Genomic DNA, 21,593 nt, shown 5'->3' on the forward strand with positions numbered 1-21,593 from the left:
CGATACAGGCTCCAAATGTCCTCCTTTATACGCCATAACTATGGTGGTGCTCCTATTTAAAGGAGGCTCATACGGAGACAAGAAGAAGATATCTGTGGAAAAACAATACACCTTATCGCTATTCCCGCTTGACCCGAGAATCTGTTCCGCTTGAACTATTGGCGTCATACAACAATCACTTTTCCATTGTGGCGTCAGATATTTTGAATTATGACGTCAAAATTTTACGGGAACCTGTTTGATGTCCAGTAATGGCGGACAAATAGCGATAAGGTGTATGCGAATGTTGAATTGTTTACACATTTTAATGAAAGCTCAAGTCTGATATGAAAACTCTTATAACGATAATCTGTCATAAGCAGACCTGTCCTCAGGTCTGGTCAATAGCAGACTTGTCCACAGGTCTGGTCAAAAGCAGACCTGTCCTCAGGTCTGGTCAGGAGCAGACCTGTCCACAGGTCTGCATGGTCTGAGGCAGACCTGTCCTCAGGACTGGTCAAAAGAAGACTTGTCCACAGGTCTGGTCTGGGGCAGACCTGCCCTCAGGACTGGTCAAAAGCAGACTTGTCCACAGGTCTGGTCTGGAGCAGACTTGTCGATAGGTCTGCAGCAGTCCTAAAAAAGCAGACCGTAGGTCTGGTCCACCAACGACGAAGTTAACTTGCTTGACTGCTTAAAAATTCTCAAGTTAACTTAGAAAGCAGTCAACAAGTTAACTCTAAGTTAACTTTTGTCAAGGTTAGGACCGCACCCATCTGACTACCACTGGGTCGATGCTTCTGCTGGTGGACTGTTAGTCCCCGAGGGTATCACCACCCCAGTACCCAGGTAGCACAAAACATTTTCAAAACATTTTTATAAGGTTGTATAAATGTCTTATCAAAACGTTGTCAAACAAATATTTTCGTGATGTTATGTGAATATTTTTTCTTTGATTTTTAAAACATTTATTTAAAACATTTTTTGAAAATATTTTTACAATGATGTAAGAATATTCATAACAATGTTTTCGATAATATTTTTTAAGATATTTTGTATGAATGTTTTATAAATGTTCAGAAGATATGTAGGTTCTACCTCTGAAAAACATTTTAAAAGTATATAAGTAGAACATTCTTAACAATATCACTCCGATGTTTTAAAAATATTTTCTAAAAATGTTTCATGAAATCAGAGACATGTATACTAAAGAGATGCGCGACTTGTAAATCTCGCTGACTTCACGCGTGTAAACTCGTACCCAGCATCCTCTAATCTTATGATAACGAGATTAGCGGTAGTCTAGACAATCGATAAATAATCACTCGGAACACCCCGTTATTTTTCTTTGTTTTAAGGACCAGGACAAAGACCTTCAGAATTAAAATCTTGTATTGTAAACAAATTCGCAGGTGAATGATAATGACAATATTTACATGTAGCATTAATCGGTCTGTTAATTAGGGGGTCCCATGATCAGGTGTGTATATTGAAAATTATTACCTTTACAGGAAATTACTGTGTAATGTCAAAGATGTCAGCAGGCGAATTTCCCCTTTTAAAATTAACTTTCATCTCAATATTTATATCTATATTAAAATTGATGCTTGGTGGTTGTTGTCTTATTCACGATGTCCAAGACAGATTTTGTATCATGGGACGACGATTTAGATTTAGATATATTGTTAGGGGAATACACAGATACTGACCCAATTGTAGATAGTGACGACGACTTTGTTCTAGAGACAGTTGTGCACCCCCAAAAAAGGTCAAGGGAATTGACAAGAGTTTAAGTGCAGATGGAACTGCTACTGATGGTTACAAATGTCCTGACTGTGACAAGATTCTGAAATCTATCTCTGGGTTCCGTGGACACACTTCAAGACAACATGGAAAACAATTGAAAGGTAATTTAGGCGAAAATGTTTTTTTTTCTTCATCTTTTTAACAAGGACGCATTTGTTTTAGAAAAAAATTATGCTCCAAAAATGAATTAAAAAATGTTTTCTAGTTTTTCAAGAAATATTTATAAATAATGTTAAAGAGAAGGGAAAACAACATTAAAATGTTTTTAAATCTGATAATAGAAATTTATTTGTAAAACACAATTAAAGGAAAACGTAATTATTTATAAATTTATTGATAAAATATGAAACAAGAAAGTTTTTTTTATAAATTCGATCTTTTTAAAAAGAAATAAACCATGTTCCAAGAAATAACTGAAATAAGGTCAAAGTATTATGAAAACATTTAATGAAAATAATTTAAACAAAGGGAAAATATATATAATTATTTGTATTAAAGTACTTACATTTTAAAATATAAAAGAACAAAAATTTAATGTGGCTGTCAATATGTATGTAATATTTGCCACTGGAAATCATCCAAATCAATAAATATAAACCATTTTTTTTACTTTTCAGCAACAGACCACAAGGCTAATAAACCAGACGTACTTGTACATGTACAGGAGAAAGAAAATACACACTCTTCAACTCCCCAGATATCCATAGATGAGATTTTTCCAAATGCATACCTGTCAACATTTAAAGCCCTTGAAGATGACCCTATGATAGCTTTATTTGGATCAACAGATTTTTTGCCCATTCTGCAGGTATCAAAGCATAAGCCAAAAGTTGAGGAATTCTTTTTCATTGCATTCTGTGCCATATTCAAAGACAATGCAAGCATCACCATTGAAGCTGACAGGGAAACCATTTTTTCAAGTTTTCACCGCATACGTTTAAGCGACACTTTACAGACTGGTGGTATCACCCTCTTTCAATCGCTTGGTTTTATGGACTCCTCAGTCATAACAAACTTTGTACAGACATTTCTGCTCGAATTGATGAATCAAGTCCTAAAGGAACATTTATCCAAAAAAATGAAGCAAACACAAGCCTTTGACAACTCTCTTACAGATAATGACCAGAAAATATTGTTTTATATTGCTGGGTTCATCATTCAGGCACTCCATAAGAGATACAATAAACTTAAAGTATCAAGTCTTAAAGAAGAAAAGTTATTGTGTGTTCAAAGTTTGCAAGAATCATCAGATACCAAAACATTTCTAAGTAAATTTAAATCATGGACAGTTAAGGAGGCTCGAGGGTATAACAATTTCAGAAAAAAATCAAACATTTGTTTTTCATTACAAATTTTATTTATTTCCTTTTGTAGTTGTTACTTTATCATATGGTACAAAAATCATTGAAAATAATCAATTCGTGTTGGCCCCAGATGACTTTCAAAATGTATACATCATTGAAAAAGTTCCAAATTATCTCCCTTTGGTGGAAAAATGCCATTTTTTGGCTCTAAAATTGAAATATCTTTTTCAGCTCATCGGTGACCTATCTTTTTTAATATAATTTCCATATAAGCTGTACTTAAACTAAATTATTGTAAAATTTTAGCGATTTCTGTAATAAATTTCTTTTTTTTATTTCGATATTACTTTTATTTCTCCTATTACTTCAACAGAAAAAAAACCACCTTTACAAAAATGTATGCTTCTTTCGAAGGCAGATTGTGAGCGCAAATGAACGGTGACCCCACGTTTTTATTTTATTTTTCTATTAACTATAAGATAAAGTTCATTTATAGAAAAATATAGAGAAATCCTATATAAATGATTTAGACCCGCGAACCCCCTTAAGAAAGATCGTGGTGGTCTCAAGTTTCCAACTGATAATTTTTATCTTCTGGTCCGTCACATGGAGATTATTGTAAGACAGAGTGTAAATTTGGATAATTTAAGTGCATCTTCTCTCTGTAAAGACTCACTAAAAGAAAAGATTATGGATGCATTCATGGTGAAGCACTATGCCTCTGAGCTTTTTCCAGCCAGTGACAATACTTTGTGTTTAATGGAGGACATTGTAAATGTGTTTTTAACTGTTCGTGGAAATGCAGTGAGTAAACTTCATCGCAGAAAACTTGCTAAAAGCAACAAACAGAATGTCAAAAAGCCTTCCAAGCCTTCAAGTAGTTTACGACAAGTGCTTAAACCTAAAGTTACTAATTAGATAAACTTTTATAGTCATATCAATTGATCAACAATTTAATTTGTTAAATATTAACAATCATATGTATACTTATAATACTAGCTATAAGTTGTGTAGCAGGAACTATTCTGGGTTTTTAAACAATGTTAAAGTGGTTGGTGATAGAAAAAGTATTGTTTCTTGTCTAATTAAAACATCTCTATGTTTGAAATTTGATCCTAATTGTTTATGTATCGTGGCAAATTTCTTGTGAAAATATGAATAATTCCCAATAAATCAGTATACATGTATGATTACTGTAAATTCAGATAAAAGTGTAGTTCTTTTCTGTCAAGATTATCAGGTTTCATTACACGAAAACTATACTGGAATAATAGCACTAGAATTATTTAAAACAAAAAAACTTGAATACAATGAAAACTGAAATGTCCATGTATATGAAGATGTATGGGGTTCACCAATAAGACAGCAACCAAGCAAATAAAATATACAAACATTAAGATTTATCCATACATATATATGTAGTGTTCAACCATACAGTATGATACCAAAAGGACAATTAAATTCTTAAATTGAAGTTAAAATGTACTATACAAAGCCATGGCCCATTTAGCCCTGAATTAAAGCTTGATACAAGTGTAAGATTATGCTCTATGTTGAAGGTCGTACTGTTATCCTATAATTGCTAATACATCAACCATATTTTGTCATTAAGAATTTTCTCATTGTCATTCATACCCGTTCTTATGTGTCTTATTTTACAAAAGCACACCACCATGCTTCCCTCATCATGAGCAAAACCTATTCAGTCTGCAGGAAAGTATTGTGCAAAGCTAAAAATAGGTAAAACACAAACACAAATGTAAATAAATTGATCAATTTACTTTTTGATAACACTGATAAACATTTATATAAACATACATAGAAAATATATATACATGTATATATGAAAATTATACATCATGAACAGCACCATTTAGAAGTGAAATACAACAGAGTTAAATTATCCAAACCCTTTTACATCATTGATGTAACTATAAAAAAAATATCTTCTAACTTCTATTTCTTTCGGAGGATGTTGGGAACAAAATTGCAGGATTGCATTATATAGTAATGGGTTAAATTGAGACATGTGAACCAACACCTTTTAGCAGAATATGTAGGTAGAGTAATCTAAATTAATGTTTAATTCTGACAGTATTGCTCTGATAAGCAGATAATATGTTTAAAAAATATTATGTACATCATTTGATTATAAATACAATATAGTGAATTATATACATTTGTATACATGTAAAGTATACATATTTTCTTGAGCAAAACACTTATTTAACAAGGTCATCTTCAGTTTTCCCTTCATGACAAAAAATGAATTTTTAGCCACCCCATAAAGACCTGCCTTAAGTTATTGAACAAATTGTTCCAATTTTAAAGATTTTTTCCTGAATTGTATGCTTATCTCATACATGCATTGAACATATGTTGGTGGGCACTAAAAAAAATCTTTCCTACCAGATCTTAAAAGCATGTGAAGGCGCGTGCCATCAACCATAATTTTTTTCATGGTGGCATAAAAAAAGGGGGGGTGTATTTGGATTTAATATAAGTCCCTCATTCACGTAACAGTATTGAAGGTTGACTGACTATTGGAGTATTACATTGATAAAAAATATTTGTCCAAATTTTAAACAATTTTAAAACATATTACACATAATCAATTTTACCAAAAGACAGTTAGAACATAATTGCACGGCGACGTGGCAATTTAGTATTGTCAATAACTCTGTTTATGTTGCCTCTTTGAGTATTTCCACGCTTTGGTGCTAATGCTTGGGCTCCTATTGTTCTTATTTGGGTCATTATATTTCTTACTTCATACACTGTTGGGTTGTTGTTGGCTCCAGTTTTGTGTCGTAAATGTCCAAAGTGTTGCTCCAGAGGGTCCTGATTGAAATTGTGTGTGAGAACAAATGGAGCACCTTCATTCAGGAGAAATTCTGTGCATTCTGTAATGGAGTTCACACTTATTTGCAACCCTTGCAATGTCTGGTAACTTAGCTGCATCCCAGCTTGCTGTGATTTAGTGAAATTACCTTGACGATTTACCACAGAATCTTTCCATGTGCTCAAATAGTTCATGAAATCTGTCTTCAGCCAGTTTAAGCGCACATCTTGTAGGTTGCGGTAAGGATCCAGATTTGGGTTCCTTTTATTGCGACCCTCAAATAGACTACGGACGTTCATACAATCAAAAAATTTGTTCATGTTACGGATAAAATTTACTGTCTCTGACACTTGCTCATCATACAGTTCCTCAAGAGCATTTGCAACTGTGTCGCTTAAAATTTGAGCTGCTAAGTTAACCTTCATGTAGCTAAAAGCTGTCATGTCAATATGGCCTCGAGTCAATTTTGGACATGGATTGTACAAATCCAGTTCACAATGTTCCTCGAACAGTCTAACTAAATGTAACCAGGAAATGTCTTTTCCATCTTTCCACAAACGTCTTGTATTTTTGTGAGACTGCGAATTACTGAAGCAATTCCTGGTGGTTTTCAGTAGATGGGGAACATCAGACACAAAGTAAAAATTTCTACTGGTATCGTGCGGATTAACAGTGTAGTACACCAGTTCATTATTTAATCTATGCAAGTTAAAAAATCTTCTGTTTAGTGAAGCACCGTCACATGTGAGGAAAAGTACTTTCAACTTAACAAAACTTTCCAATATCTGTACTGCTTTCCATATAATCGGATATAGGAAGTCTGCTGTAATGCTGGTCGTTGCAAAAGCAGCAAAGGGAAACTTAAGAGAAGTTGTCACACCTCTAACCATTAAAACCAACATAAACTTAGCAAGTTTTGATGATGTATTGTTTGTTACCTTTTCAATTTCAAGAATTTGGTTGCCCACAGAATCAAGGTCTACATAGCCAACAAGTTCTCCTGTATTCTTGTCATATACAAGGTCTTCTTTAACTTTTACTTCATCAAACAATAAACCAACATACGACTTCCACTGTTCATCAAACAGTCCAATCTTGGCCGCCTCCTCCTTCAGCATCTTTACAACATCTGTCTGGAAACCAGTAGCACTTTTAATATAATGAGAGTAATCAAATAATGTTCTGGTGCTAGGCAAATTTATAAACCCTGCCTCTCTCACTGCATCATACGCCTTACTAGACTTTTGTCGGATAAAAAGACACCAGCGAATAATCATTGGATGCCATCGCATTCCATTACCAGACCCGTTAAACTTCATCTGTTGCTCCCAGAATAGTCTTTGAAAGGAATTCTCATCCGGATATGCCTTGTATACTTCTTCCTGACAAGTAGCCATCAAATCTTTAACTTCATTGTTTTGAATTTCACCAAGTGTGACACCTTTCTGAAGAATGTCTCTTTCAACTGTTCGTTTCATCTTTGAAATTTCACTGTCTAGTGTCTGAATATGTTTCTTTTGTTGTTGCAGTTTATTGGTTAACATTTCGCTTGACATGTCTTTGTGTTTATAAGTTGAATGCATAAGATCTGTACCTTGCTTTTGTCTGTTTTCTGCCTGTTGGTTGAGACGTTGTTTTCTTAACTTCAAAGACTTCCTATACTGTGAGCATGTCTTACAACGGTTATGTTGCACAAGCAAACAACAAGATGATGATCGTATTGTTGAATGGTATGTGAATGCTCCAATAGATGCACAAAAGTCACCCTCTCTGTATGCAACAATGCCAGGTGAACTTTGATGACTGATACCTGCACCGACTACTGTCACATCTTGAAATTCTTCATCCGGATTTCCTATACAAACATTGTATTTTGAAAGTTTATTCAGAAGCAATACTACAGCTTTAGCAGAGGTGAAACTTGATGGCATTCCTTCCCATATCTCGTGGTCAGCTGACACGGTGATCTGATGTATACTTATATTTACTTTAAAGTTTCTACAAGTGTTAATAGCAGATTTAATGACAGTTTTTCCAGAGTTGTTGTAAAATGATAGGATTTGAATATCACTACTTGTAGAGTTCAACATATACGGTGCAGGTAAACTACATCTCAATGCTTCATAAAGTATCTCATATGTACCTGGTGATGTTTCTATTTCACATTGTCCTTGCACTGTTGTTATTTGTAGATGGCAATCACTATGTCTATGCACATCACTTAAAATTATTCCACTTACATTAGAACACATGTCTACCTCATTGCTGCATAATGTCTGACCATTGTTTTCTGTGTCAATAGTGTTCAAAACTTCAGCCATTATCGAATGTTCATAATGTGCACTTGCAGCTGTAGCTTTTTCACCATCTGAATAGTCATCAGATTCAGGGTGGGCACAATAGCTGTGGTCCAAATAAGGGTACTCTGTATCTGAATTAACATTTGATTTATGTCGTTTATCTTTATAGCCTTTCCTTCTCTGGGCGATGGGTCTTTTTTTTTTGGCATTCTGAAATTATATGAAAAAATTATTAAAGACTTAGTTCACAGACTTCAATCAACATCATCGCATGACATGTTTTTTTCTTCAAATGACCATAACTTGTATATATATCAGATATTCTGTAGATATGATACAATACATGTACATTGAATGTAAAACATTGTCTTATTCAAAATGTTCCAATCCTGGGAAATCCCATTTTGTGAAAGGACATGGTACTATAACAAGCATTCATTACAGCATGGCAAAACATAGTCATACATGTTAACTCTATTATATAACATAAATATCAAATCAGTATCTTTAAGTATGACGAAAAAAGAGTGGAAAACTGATTATTAGAGTGCATTTTCTACTCAAGGGACCCTAACTCTGGACAAAAACAACAAAGAAAACAAAATTCAAATTTGAACTGTAACTTGTCAGGCTAGAAACTATATACCAAATAACAAATCAATATCTTAAAGCATGAATAAAAAAAGCGTGGAAAACTGATTTGCAAGATGGACAGACAGAGTGCAACCTTAAGTCCCCTTAGAATTGGGCAGTGAGTAACAAAAAAAATGGAAAGAGTGCATGGATAAAATTTGAACAATTCTCTTAGTTTCATGAAAAATCCTAGTCCTCATAATTAGTCCAGGACCAAAGTACATGTCCTTTAAAAAGTTTTTAATTCTTTCCTAAGAAAAACTTTAAGAATCATCAATTCCGTCATGTAAATGCCAAACCCTTATTTCTATGACGGTTCCTAGCATAAGATAGTAATGGCCTGTCAGTTGAGCCTGTTAAGTCACAAACTACATTGTAAAACCTCAGACAGTGGAAGTATAAAAAAACTATTTAAAAAAATTAGAGATTTTTTTTTAAAACTGCTAGAAAGTCAAGCAAATGTATTATAGTTGATGTTATCAGTCAAATTTAAATCTTACTGCAGTAAACATGGTAAGAAGGAAGTAGAGGAATTCCATTCATAATTTTACCTTTACTTGTCCAGGTCATATATATGTAATTGTTTAAAATGGAGTTTTATGGGTTTACTTCAATGTAAAAATTAAATAATGGACAAAATATTAGAATGTAGGACAGAAAGTCATGGACAAAAAGTCACAATTCAGTTTTTAGATTATTTTTCTTTGAACAAGAAAAAAATAATTTTGAAAAGATAATTAAAGTTTTTTCTTGAACTTAATAATTATGTGTAAGCAACTTTGAAATTAAAATTTATTCAACAAATATCAATAATGATCGAATAATTGTTATGAAAACAAAATGTCAAAGTGGCTTGGTACTTCATTTTAATGGTTTAATGGTGCATGTATGTCTCTGCAATTGCAAAAAGATATTTCCTTCTTCAAACAAGAAAATTTATAATATTTAATATAATGCATAACAATTTGACAAGATATGTTGGGCTACTTTGCACTGTGATAAAAATTTTCAAGTTCTAACACCAGGGATTCACACTACCTTGTTTATGGTGTTAATTATTAAACTAGAAAGACTTCATCAATTTGTTAACAACAGGTGACATTTCTGCATGTCAAAGTGGTTTAATTACATGAGTTAGATAACTTATTAAGAGGAAGGATCATAAAGCTACTGATTACCAAAATGTTTGATCTTTACTTCATGTACCTTACCGGATGTTTACTTATTAATAGGTGTCAAATTATAAACAGTTTTATTACCATAATCAAGATTTTTGAATTACCAGCATTAAGACCCGAATGGAGCTTAACAACAAGAACATTATTAAGAACTGATTAGCATGTGTTTAGTAATTTAATTATCATTGCTTTAATTTTCAAATAAAAGAACATTATGACTCTGATTATGTCAATATTTTAAAATTTAAAACAGTATGTGAAATGTTCTTAAAGTTACATTTGATGAATAAATAGACATGGTGTAATCTTGATCAGACAACAACTAAGAACACAAAAATATCTTTCTTTAAATATGCTTCTTTCAGATGAGCATGTAAAAATGTATGCTTATACTGTGATAAACTCAAAGATTATATACCATGAATAAAAAAGACTGACCACTGTTAATAAATATATAGCTCTCGGCGAGAGCAGTCATAAGAACTAAGCCTCCAAGAGCAAAGAGATATTAAAACAATTTTTTTAAATATTTTACAGCTTCATATGTGTGGATATAAATCCTCACTCAAAATGTGTGAAGAGCATTTTTTGTTGCTAAATACATGATGGATTTTTACATGTCTCTTTTAGGTCAATATTCACATGTACATTATCATGATTATAACAATCATTTAAGGTCAACTTTATTTTGTTTTAAAAATGTACCTTATGGTTGACAAACAAAATGCAAAAGTTGTTTTTAAATCAGCAATGAGAATGATTAACATGAGTATTAAATTAAAATATGTGAAAATTGATTTTCATTTATAACAATGTCATGAATGTACTACCGCACATACATATATAAAATTACAATGTCATGAATGTACTACCAAACAGACATTATGTATGTATGTGCCTGCCCAAAGTACGGAACCAGTAATTCTGTGATTGTCGTTTGTTGATGGGTTACACATTTTTTTAGGTCATTTTTTAGTACATAAATTAGGCCATTAGTTTTCTTGTTTGAATTGTTTTACATTTGTCATTTTGGGGACCTTCAAGATATAGCTGACTATGCTGTATGGGCTTTTTGCCCATTGTTGAAGACCGCTCAGTGACCTATAGCAGTTAATTTCTGTGTCATTCGGTCTCTTGTGGAGAGTTGTTTCATTGGCACTCCTACCACATCTTCCTCTATTATAAAAATGTATTTATACATAGAACTGCCAAACTTTCAGAAGAGTAGCAGTTACAAAAAATCTTAATGTTATAAGGTCTATAACAATATAGTCAATCTGATAAAAAGAAAATATCACAGACCTAACTTTGGCAAGCAGTTTTGTATTTAATAAGTTACATTTTAAATCATCTACATGTGACCTGCTTTAAAAAGTAAGGTATGTGCATTTGTATAAATATAATAAAATGCTCGCTTTTAGTGTCCAGCGTTAAATTCTGCATGCATGCATGTTCAGGACAAAATCAAATTAAAAAGATACAATAAACAGGATCTGTAATAGAGCTCAAGAAGGATTGGAAATTTTGACAGACAATGTAAATTCATATTATATGAGGGTAAAGATAGAAACGGAATTGCAACACGTGCATGTTTATATTTTCTCTGTAACTTTATATATGATATGCAGTTTTGTGAGAACAGATATCTTTGAAGGGTTTCGACTTATGGAGCTACATCATGTTTAATAACATTTGTCTTAAATGTACATGTACATACTTTAATATATATATCATATGTCTTATTTGCTTTTTAATATTAAAATCCTGAATCAATATGGATCGTTCATGAAAAGATGCTGTTGGGTCTTCGATGCTAGTATTTAAAGTCATGTATGTAATAAAAAGATGTTGTATGTTTGGGAATCAGACAACTCTCAACCAGAGACCAAATGACTTAGCGATTGACAGCAAGTTGCCACATTGCTTTCAACACCGATCAACACCCATGCTGCTTACCAAGGATGTATATAGAATTTTAGTTACAAACGATATGTCTGCAAGCTTGATAAGACAAAAAATGACCAATCTATAATTAATGCATCATTAAACATATTTATCTGCAAATCAATTAAAACAAAAATACAAATATGTTATAAAGCATGCATACCTGATATGAATCTGGGATCTTTAAGCAATAGCAGATGTGGAAAAATAAAGATGAATAAAAAGGGGAGGGAGTAAAGAACCATGATTTATATATTTTGAATAGACATATCTGTCTTTGTCACAATGTAAGATATCAAGAATCCTATATAAACAATGTTTTAAGGTGATATTTTATTCAGAATGAGAATTCAGTAGGACGACATTGTGCTAAATAGTGACCCCGAGGAGCCATTTTGAAACCCTTCAAGTCGTTTTTTTATCAAACGATAATTTTATTCAGGGTTATCCCAGTCCAAATATAATATGAGAAACCGTTTTATAAACCTTATATGTCATTGTTTAAACACGCACAACCTCGAAATATTGCTTAGTTTTATTTATTTTTGTTCCAAAAGTCGAGAGGCTTATCGAGTTCTGAACCTAAAATTTGGGGTTCTTGAATTGGGATATAAATTCGCCTATAATTTGATTAAATATTACTAAAGAAGGCTAAAAATAACAAATAAACTATGCCTCTATATAAAATTAAGTTATTCTTACCTGAATTGTGTTGATATAGGTTGTATTTAATTATAATATGGTTGTTTTCTGTACGTTATAGCTGTTTGTAAATAATCAATATGGCGGATAGTTTGGCGGATTTTCTACTCTCGAGAAATCTCGTGCACACACGTGAAGTTGACCGCTGGGTAATAGCCGTAACGATAAGTTGCCAATCTCTGTATTTATATGTCTCTGATGAAATGTTTAAATAACATGCCTTTGAGATATTTTAACAACATTTCTTCATAATATTTGATGAAAACATTTTGAAAACGTTACGCTTTTAATATTGAGAAAATGAATTTATAAAACATTTTGTTGCTAATATTTTGACAACATTTTAAAATAATATTATGAACACATTTACCCCAAAACATTTTAAAAACGTTTCGCATTTAATATTGAGAAAATGACTTTATAAAACATTTTGTTGTTTATATTTTAACAACATTCTAAAATAATATTATGAATACATTTACAAAAAAATATTTAATAGAAAATGTTTTAACAATATTTTTTAAACATTGATTTAGGTTATGTAAAATACTTTATTTTATTTAATAAATGACAGAGATTGGAGCTGTACCTCGATCCCATATATATATAGCATTATATAGTGCACGCACTGCTATTTTCCGGATTTTATATTCCACTACCTGTTATGTTGTGTGTTTGGCTGTTCGGGCCGTATGAGTGGTAAGGCATATAAAACGTGTGACTAGATGGAGAGAGCCATTTTTAAACGAAACGAATATAATAAAGTATAATCGTTACATCCTTCTTTCTTTAAGAAAAGCTAATTAATCAAATCAAAATGATATTTGCAAAATTAATGTCTATCAAAAGAATTTGTAATGACTAGTTAAAACTTTGACTAGAAAATTGTTAATCTCAAAATTAAAGACTTGACTAGAAAATTCACTTTAACAGTTCAACATTTTCATAAAATTTTAAACATTTATCCAGTATCAAAGTCATTGTACTTTTGTGGAAACTTCACTTGTCTTCCGGATCTGGTATTGGTAGATTGTGGATTTCTAATCGGCTGGGCGGACGGATTACAATCAACATCGGGTTGACTGACACTAGGTTCCATAGACGGACTACGAGGCGGTGTCGCGGTTTGAGTATTGTCAATGTTTTGATTTGGTCTGTTATCTGTGCTAGGCGCGTTTTCTGGTATTCTATACAGATTTAAGTCAATATCATTCGGCCTCACGTAGTTGTCAGATTGTTTGTTTGTACCACTACTTATACGTATGTCTCTCCTGTTTCGACGCAATTTCTGTCCTTGATCGGTGTTCACTTTATAAGATCTAATGTCCACTTTTCTCTTAATAATACCTTTTGTCCAAGTTTTAGTACGATCATTCGGTTTCGGAGAAATCCATACACGTTGTCCATTTTCTAACTCTTGTAAGTCTCTCGCGTTTCGGTCATAATATTTACACTGTTGATCTTTGTTTCTTTCAATTTCCTTTGATGCGAATAAAGGAATATGTGGTTTCAGGAGAGATAACGAAATTGGCAATCGTGTTTTCGTTCTTCTACACATAAGTCGTTGGGATGGACTGCTAGACATTCCTTCGGTTGGTGTGTTACGGAAGTCTAGAATACTCAAGTAAATATCTTTATTGTCTTTTCGAGCACGTTTCATGAGTCTCTTTGCGGATTTCACTGCTTGCTCTGCTTTTCCGTTACTTTGCGGGTAGGTTGGAGAAGACGTTTTATGGTCGAATTCCCATTCGGTCGCGAATTTCGCAAACTCGTTGCAACTAAATTGCGGTCCATTATCGGATATTACGGTCTCAGGTATGCCATACCTTGCGAATAAGGCTCGTAGTTTGCGAATGACGGTTTTCGGTTTTGTGCTTTCTAGAAAGTCAATTTCCCAAAAATTAGAAAAATAATCCACAGTCACAAGATAGTCCTTTCCTTCGAAACTACACAAATCGGTTCCAACTTTTGCCCACGGTCGGTCTGGGACTTCGTGCGGAATCAAAGTCTCTTTCTGCTGTTTATTCTCAAACATTTGACATGTTTCACACGATTAAATATACTGTGTAATGTCAGAATGCATACCGGGCCAATACAAGCATTCTTTTGCACGGCGTAAACTACCACCAATTCCAATATGAGACGAATGAATACGCTGCATCATGTCCATACGGAGAGTTCTCGGAATAATTGCTCTTTCGCCACGGAAAAGAATTCCATCTTGTACGGTTATTTCATCTATGAAGTCGAAGTACGGTTTCGCAAGTGAGGGTGTGTCCTCGCGCTTAATCGGCCATCCATGTAATACGGTAGTTTGCAGTACTTGCAAAGACTCGTCATCCTGTGAATGTAACTCAATGTCTTTCACTCTTGATTCGGTCATCGGCAAATATTTAACCATATTTATAACCTCTAAATCCTTTTCAAAGCTTGTTGTATCAGTCTCTTTTAGATACGCACGACTCAATGTATCAGCAATATACATTGTACTTCCGGGTTTATATCTGATATTGTAATTGTATTGCTGTATTCGGAGCAACATACGCTGTAGACGTCTCGGAGCGGCTAAAAGTGATTTCTTCACTATCGACTCGAGAGGTTTATGATCGCTGTCCACATTTACAATTCGTCCGTAGATATACTGGTGAAATCGCTCAAGGCCAAATACTACGTCTAACATCTCTTTTTCAATTTGTGCGTAACGGGTCTCAACATCGGTAAGTGCTCTGCTTGCAAACGTTATCGGTTGTCCATTTTGCAATAAACTTGCTCCTAGTCCTGTTAACGAAGCGTCACATTGAAGCGTCAATTCTTCTTTCGGATCATAGTATCTAAGAACTGGACTAGCGCATACTAGTTTCTTAATCTCGGATACCGCTCTATCATGTGCATCTAACCAGCACCATTCTGCATTTTGTACTGTCAGTTTTCGCAACGGCTCGCATAAATCGCTCAACTTTGGCAAGAACTTACTCAAATAGGTCACGAAACCTACAAATCTCTTGACGGCAGATACGTCGGTCGGAATAGGCATTTTCGTTACGGCTTTCACTTTGTCGGGATCGGCTCGAACTCCTGCATTTGTCAAAAGATGTCCTACGAATCTTACCTCGGTTTGCTTAAACTTTAATTTGTCACTATTCAGTTTGAGGTTCTTATCTCTGCATCGTTCCATCAGAGCTCTAAAATTGCGGTCATGGTCGCGAGACGCTGCTTCATCGGTTTCGCCTTCACCGAAAATCAAAATGTCATCATGAACGCAACGCACACCGTTTAATCCTTCCATATTCTGATTTTGCCTACGTTGGAATTCTTCCGGCGCGGAATTAAGTCCAAAAGGCATTATAAGTCATCGAAATCGTCCATGCGGTGTGTTAAATGTAGTTAACATTGAGCTATCATTGTCCAATTTCACATGCCAAAATCCATTACGCGCATCGGCAACGGAGAATATCCTTGCTTTATTCAAATCTGGCAATAACTCCTCTATAGTCGGCATCGGGTAGTGACTGCGCTTAATAGCCTTATTCAAATCACGCGGGTCAAGGCAAATTCTCAACTTGTTCGGTTTTTCAACGATCACTAGATTGTTCACCCACGGAGTTGGCTCAGTAACCGGCGTAATCATTTCTTTGTCGGTTAAACGTTCTAATTCAGTTTTCAGCTTATCGCGCAACGCGACAGGTATCTTGCGTGGTGGGTGCACCACTGGTCTAACGGTTTCATCTATTTCGAGACGATATGTTCCTGGTAAACAGCCTGTTCCGTCAAACACGTCCTTGTATTGCCTAAATACTGACTTTTCGGATAAACTTATCTCGTTGATATCTAACGCCTGTATATTGTCATAATTAATTGTTACTAAGTTCATGTGTTGAATAGTCTGATTACCCAAAATTGGTGTTGTGTTTTCCTTTACAACAATAAATGTCTCAGCGTAACTTTTGCCATTCTTAGCATTTACCAATTTTAATGTGGTCTTTCCAAGCGGTCTTATTTCAGAGTTGTCGTAAGTCGTTAAGACAGTACTAGATTTTACAATTTTACATTCTAGTCCTTTCAGTTTGTTCATCGGAATAACATTACAACTTGCACCACTGTCAATTTGGAACTTTATTGGACGATCGTTCACATTCATCGTAGCATATACATGTTTTGCAGTAGTGCCTGCTACAGTTTTAATAGTTTCATAATACTCATCAGAATCTTCATCATCACACATCAAGTTTACTCGTTGGTTCCTTTGATTTCCACGACTTTTGTGCTGTTGCGGTTTGTTACGTCCACACACGGCTGCGAAATGATCTTTCTTGTTGCATTTACGACACGATTGTCCATAAGCAGGGCATTTCTGCTTACTTGGCTCATGCATGCGTCCACAATAACGACAATCTATCTTAGACTTCGGTGTTTCATAGTTATTCTTATGTCTTGAACTTGCACCATGACTTGGCGACTTAACTGCATGCACCTCTGCTGGAGAATTTTCTATCTCTTTAATACGCTCCTTTGAAAGTTCTGTAGCTCTACAGGTGTCTAAACAACCCTTCAGTGTCAATTTACTATCGCGTAATAATCGTTCACGTACCTGGGTGTCTTTTATTCCACACACTATCTGATCTCTTATAAGTGACTCCCCAAGCGCTCCATAGCCACAATGTGCTGCTATTAATTTCAGTTCTGTATAATATTTAGATACGGACTCACCACTCTGTTGTGTCCTAGAATTAAATTTATATCGCTCAACTGTCTCGTTTTTCAACGGATTGCAATAAGTGTCGAATTTCTGAAGCACAATATCAACTGTTCTATCGTTTTCAGTCTCAGCAAAAGTCAAAGTATCGTACACTTCTCGTCCTCTACTTCCGATCAAGTATTTAAACATTTTAACTTTGAATTTATCATCTTTACCGTCTAATGCTAGCTCGGCATACAGTGAGAATTCTTCTTTCCACTTTTTCCATGTGTGTGCAAGATCGGTAACTTCAAAGTTCAGTTTGTCCGGCGTTTTCAGCTGATTTTCCATAATTTCGCTTCAAATCACTTCAAATATTCTCTAAAAGTTATTCAATCGAAAGCCTGAGTTCGTTTACATCCCACCGCTGCCACCATGTTATGTTGTGTGTTTGGCTGTTCGGGCCGTATGAGTGGTAAGGCATATAAAACGTGTGACTAGATGGAGAGAGCCATTTTTAATCATGCTAAAACGGAAGTGATGAACACAAATTACAGATTTGTATAAACGAAACGAATATAATAAAGTATAATCGTTACACTACCGACATCAAACGTTTACACATTTAAAATCTAACTGTTCCCGATGATCAACGGACATGATCCAAAGGAATTTTGGAACCAGTAACCGGAAGTTTTAATTATTGCCATGCTGTAAACAAAGACAAAGGAAACGTACAAAATAAAGAATAACCTTATCATGCGTTAAAACTGGTAAGATATGACACTAGTTCACATTTATAAATCATTGTTATGCTTCTAAAAATATCTTGGTTAATTTGTTTAATATATTCAAACAATAAATACGAGTGTAAGCAAGTATAATACAAAAAGGGGGATGATGATAATTTAGTCTGCCTTGATGTTGTGATGTGCATGTCCAGTGAACATTAGAATTATACAAACAGGGTTAAACTTAAGATTTTTTTTATATTATTTTAAAGTCTATAAATGCAATCACTTGTAACCACTGAGCATGTCTGAAAAGTTCTGTTATAAGCATTACAAGTCAGCCCATTATTTGCTTTAACAGACAGGGCAATACTTTATTTGCTCCATCGCTGGCTACACATCTACTTATCAAGGGAATCTCAAATACGCAATGATTATCAAAGCTTTTGCTATGTGACAAAGCGAGTGTTGTTGCCCCTATAATATATTGTTTTACGTTTTTGTAACTTGTACTTTTGTGTTGAGCCCTACAAGTAACAACCTATCACCCAGCCAGATAATTATTTATGTGCCGATCCCAAGACAGGAGTTTGATTCAGTAGTTGCCGGTTCATTTCTGACAAATTTGTTTTTTCGTTAAACTTTATAAATTATGCCATTCCTTTCATTGTTAGAATTGTTTAAATTATACGACTTTACAGGACGTATTATGGTAATGTATACTGTGTCCGTCTGTCGGTCGGCCTGTTCGTTCCTCTATCTGTTGCGTCAACATGTCCGACACTAACTCAAAAAAGCTTTAACCAATTTGAATAACACTGGATTGTTTATATACATGGAGCAGCTGTTCACTTTTAAATGTTGTGGCCTTTGTAGCTGACTATTACACTGCGACTTTTTCTAACTTATATTTTATTCATTTGTTTATTTTAACTTTTGTAGGATCAATTAGACGTTCCAAAATTTATGATAAATTTTCTGAAATGCAGATTAAAATGGAGAATGGAAATGGGGATTTTAAAGAAGAATATAAGCTTAGAAATGACTACAAATATCCTGGAAGAGCAAATTTTTTGAAGGTATTTATTATTTTAAATCCTCAATCTACATTACATGTATTTGCACAAAAATATACAATAACCATTACAAAATTATTTTTTTTATGGAAGACCAAGAAAATGTTACAGGTTCTTCATGGCTGGCTACTCTTTATAGTTGAGAAAACTATAGTGTCTTATTTTAAAAACTGGTGAAATCTACCGTTACACTTGTTTAATAATTAAAAAAAACCTCTAGATGTTTAAAATAGCTACAATTGTTGCTTCACAATCAATTAACACTGATAAGTTGACACTTTTCAATATATTTTTGTAAAACCGCTGGATTTAATGAAGAGAAATAGTTTATAGTGTTTTTGATTAAAGTAACAGAAATTTCAGCCACTTGTTTAATCACTAAACTGAAGGACTAATTTGCTTACACTTTATTTTACAGAAGCCAGCAGATGTCAAAGGAAATAAAAAGAATGGAACAAAGGAAACTTTGAAAAAGAACAGTAATATGAAAATATTGAATAAATGTTTTGCATTTATAATTGTAGTTCTATCTTGTATAGTGTTGACTAATTACTTATAAGGTAGCAGAGAAAACAGTTAAAAAAACTATGCAGAAGCAGAAAAATGTCTGAGGGTACCTGTGATCAAACATGAGATCAAGAAATACTTTTAAAAAATGCGCAAAGATATTTAAAATCAGAAAAAAAGAATACCTTTCTGTAAGTAAAACCATGACAAACTATATAATATTACGTGTTCAACAAATACAAAAAATAGGGTTATGTCAATGAGATATCAATCTAAATCTGACCAAAGTAAATAAAATATATGCTGATTCAACTGTAATCAACAAACAATTGTAAAATGAGATGTTGGGTAAAGATCAGTATGACAGCAGTTGTTTTTCAGATGTAGATCTAGGATTATGAGAAAAGTGGACACATGCTCTAAACTAGACAAAGTTGTAGTGAAATAGTTGGAATTAGATAAACCATAATTATAGCTCCATGCGGGGACCCAGGATCTCCCCATATTCAAACACGATCAACTGTTTTATAATATTTTATAAAACGTTTGAATAATGATGTTAGAAAACATTTTTCTAATGATATTCATATATCATTTAAATGATGTTTTGAGAATATGAACATTATTAAAACATTTTGTAAAATGTTTTTTGAACATTTTCACAACATTATTTCCTGCAAAACATTTTTGTTTTATGTTTTAAAAATGTTTCAAGGATATTTTAATATAAAACAAACATTTATAAAACATTTTACAAACATTGTCAACAAAATTTAGAAACGTTTTAATGATGTCTTAAAAATATTCTGGAAATGTTATAGAAAATGTTTTGAAAATATTTGTGAAACCATACAATGGCACGTTATTTTAATATTTTCTACGATATTTTCACAACATTTTTCAAAATGTTTTAAAAACATAAACAAAATATTTTTGTGTTAACTGGGGTAGCCAGTACTTCGGTACTGGCATGAAAATACGGATTTTTTGTGTTATTAAAATTTACTGTTACATAATGATAGAAATTATTATAAATTAAGGAATGTATCTCCTTCATGCAAAGCTCTGATTCCTTTCACGGATTTTGCTATACTTTTTGGACCTTTTGGATTATAGCTCTTCATCTTTTATATAAGCTTTGGATTTTACATATTTTGGCCACGAGCATCACTGAAGAGACATGTATTGTCGAAATGCGCGTCTGGTGCAAGAAAATTGGTACCGTTAATTTTATTACAAAAGTCCGTCCAGGTATAATAACTCTCGCAGCAAAATTGAAATGTCCCAAGAGTTGTAAATTAAAGTTCTCGTTTTTTAATAGAATGTCGACGTAGAAATGTTCCAATGAAATAAATAATGCGTTCAACTTTATCTTGTGGAAGTCTAGCTTCCATCTTATCTGTATCTAATATAATTCCGAGATACTCTAGTGTTGTATGTGGACCTACAGTCTTTTTCTTAGATAATGGTATATTCAATCTATTAAAAATTAAAGTGATAAGTGCCATAGTTCTGTCTCCTGAAATGTCTGATGCTTGAACAGTTAAAAAATCATCAAGCAGATGAAGTATAACTGGAATATTGTAATATTGTAATTGTTCCTGGCTATCCAACAAATTGCCACTGACAAGTTATCAAATATTTTAGGTGATGATCGTGAGCCAAAACAAAGACGCACATAATAGTAATATAAATTTCTCCATTTAATACTGTATAAATGATGCTGATCCCTTTTGATTCCTTGAATGCATCGGCAATGTCCGCCTTATTTAGTATTGATAATCGTCCAAATTCTTTAATTGCGTTGATTGCATCATCTATTTTAACGTATGACAGCGAGCATTGCTCTTTATCGATTAAATCGTTAATACTAAAATGATCTTGACTTTCATGTGGAGACGACAGATCAACTATTA

The 21,593-nt window shown here is 33.5% G+C and overlaps 2 protein-coding genes and 1 long non-coding RNA gene across 3 annotated transcripts; 2 read left to right on the top strand and 1 right to left on the bottom strand.

Moving 5' to 3' along the window:
• Positions 1–980: 980 nt before the first annotated feature.
• Positions 981–4,007, top strand: LOC143055246 (uncharacterized). Its single transcript, XM_076228379.1, has 4 exons — positions 981–985; positions 1,729–1,886; positions 2,403–3,006; positions 3,620–4,007. The coding sequence occupies exons 1-4, from the start codon at positions 981–983 to the stop codon at positions 4,005–4,007; spliced, it is 1,155 nt and encodes a 384-aa protein (XP_076084494.1).
• Positions 4,008–5,235: 1,228 nt separating this feature from the next.
• LOC143055247 (uncharacterized) lies at positions 5,236–8,252 on the bottom strand. The gene has a single exon (XM_076228380.1). It carries the CDS (start codon positions 8,250–8,252, stop codon positions 5,721–5,723), a length of 2,532 nt encoding a protein of 843 aa, XP_076084495.1. The 3' UTR covers positions 5,236–5,720.
• A 9,735-nt stretch (positions 8,253–17,987) lies between these two features.
• On the top strand, positions 17,988–19,669 carry LOC143054009 (uncharacterized). The gene is made up of 3 exons (XR_012971539.1): positions 17,988–18,136; positions 19,037–19,173; positions 19,589–19,669. It is a non-coding gene; the product is annotated as an uncharacterized LOC143054009 (long non-coding RNA).
• The last annotated feature ends 1,924 nt before the right edge of the window (positions 19,670–21,593 follow it).

The sequence above is a fragment of the Mytilus galloprovincialis genome, chromosome 12 (genome assembly GCF_965363235.1).
Source record: "Mytilus galloprovincialis chromosome 12, xbMytGall1.hap1.1, whole genome shotgun sequence".
NCBI classification, from domain to species: domain Eukaryota; kingdom Metazoa; phylum Mollusca; class Bivalvia; order Mytilida; family Mytilidae; genus Mytilus; species Mytilus galloprovincialis.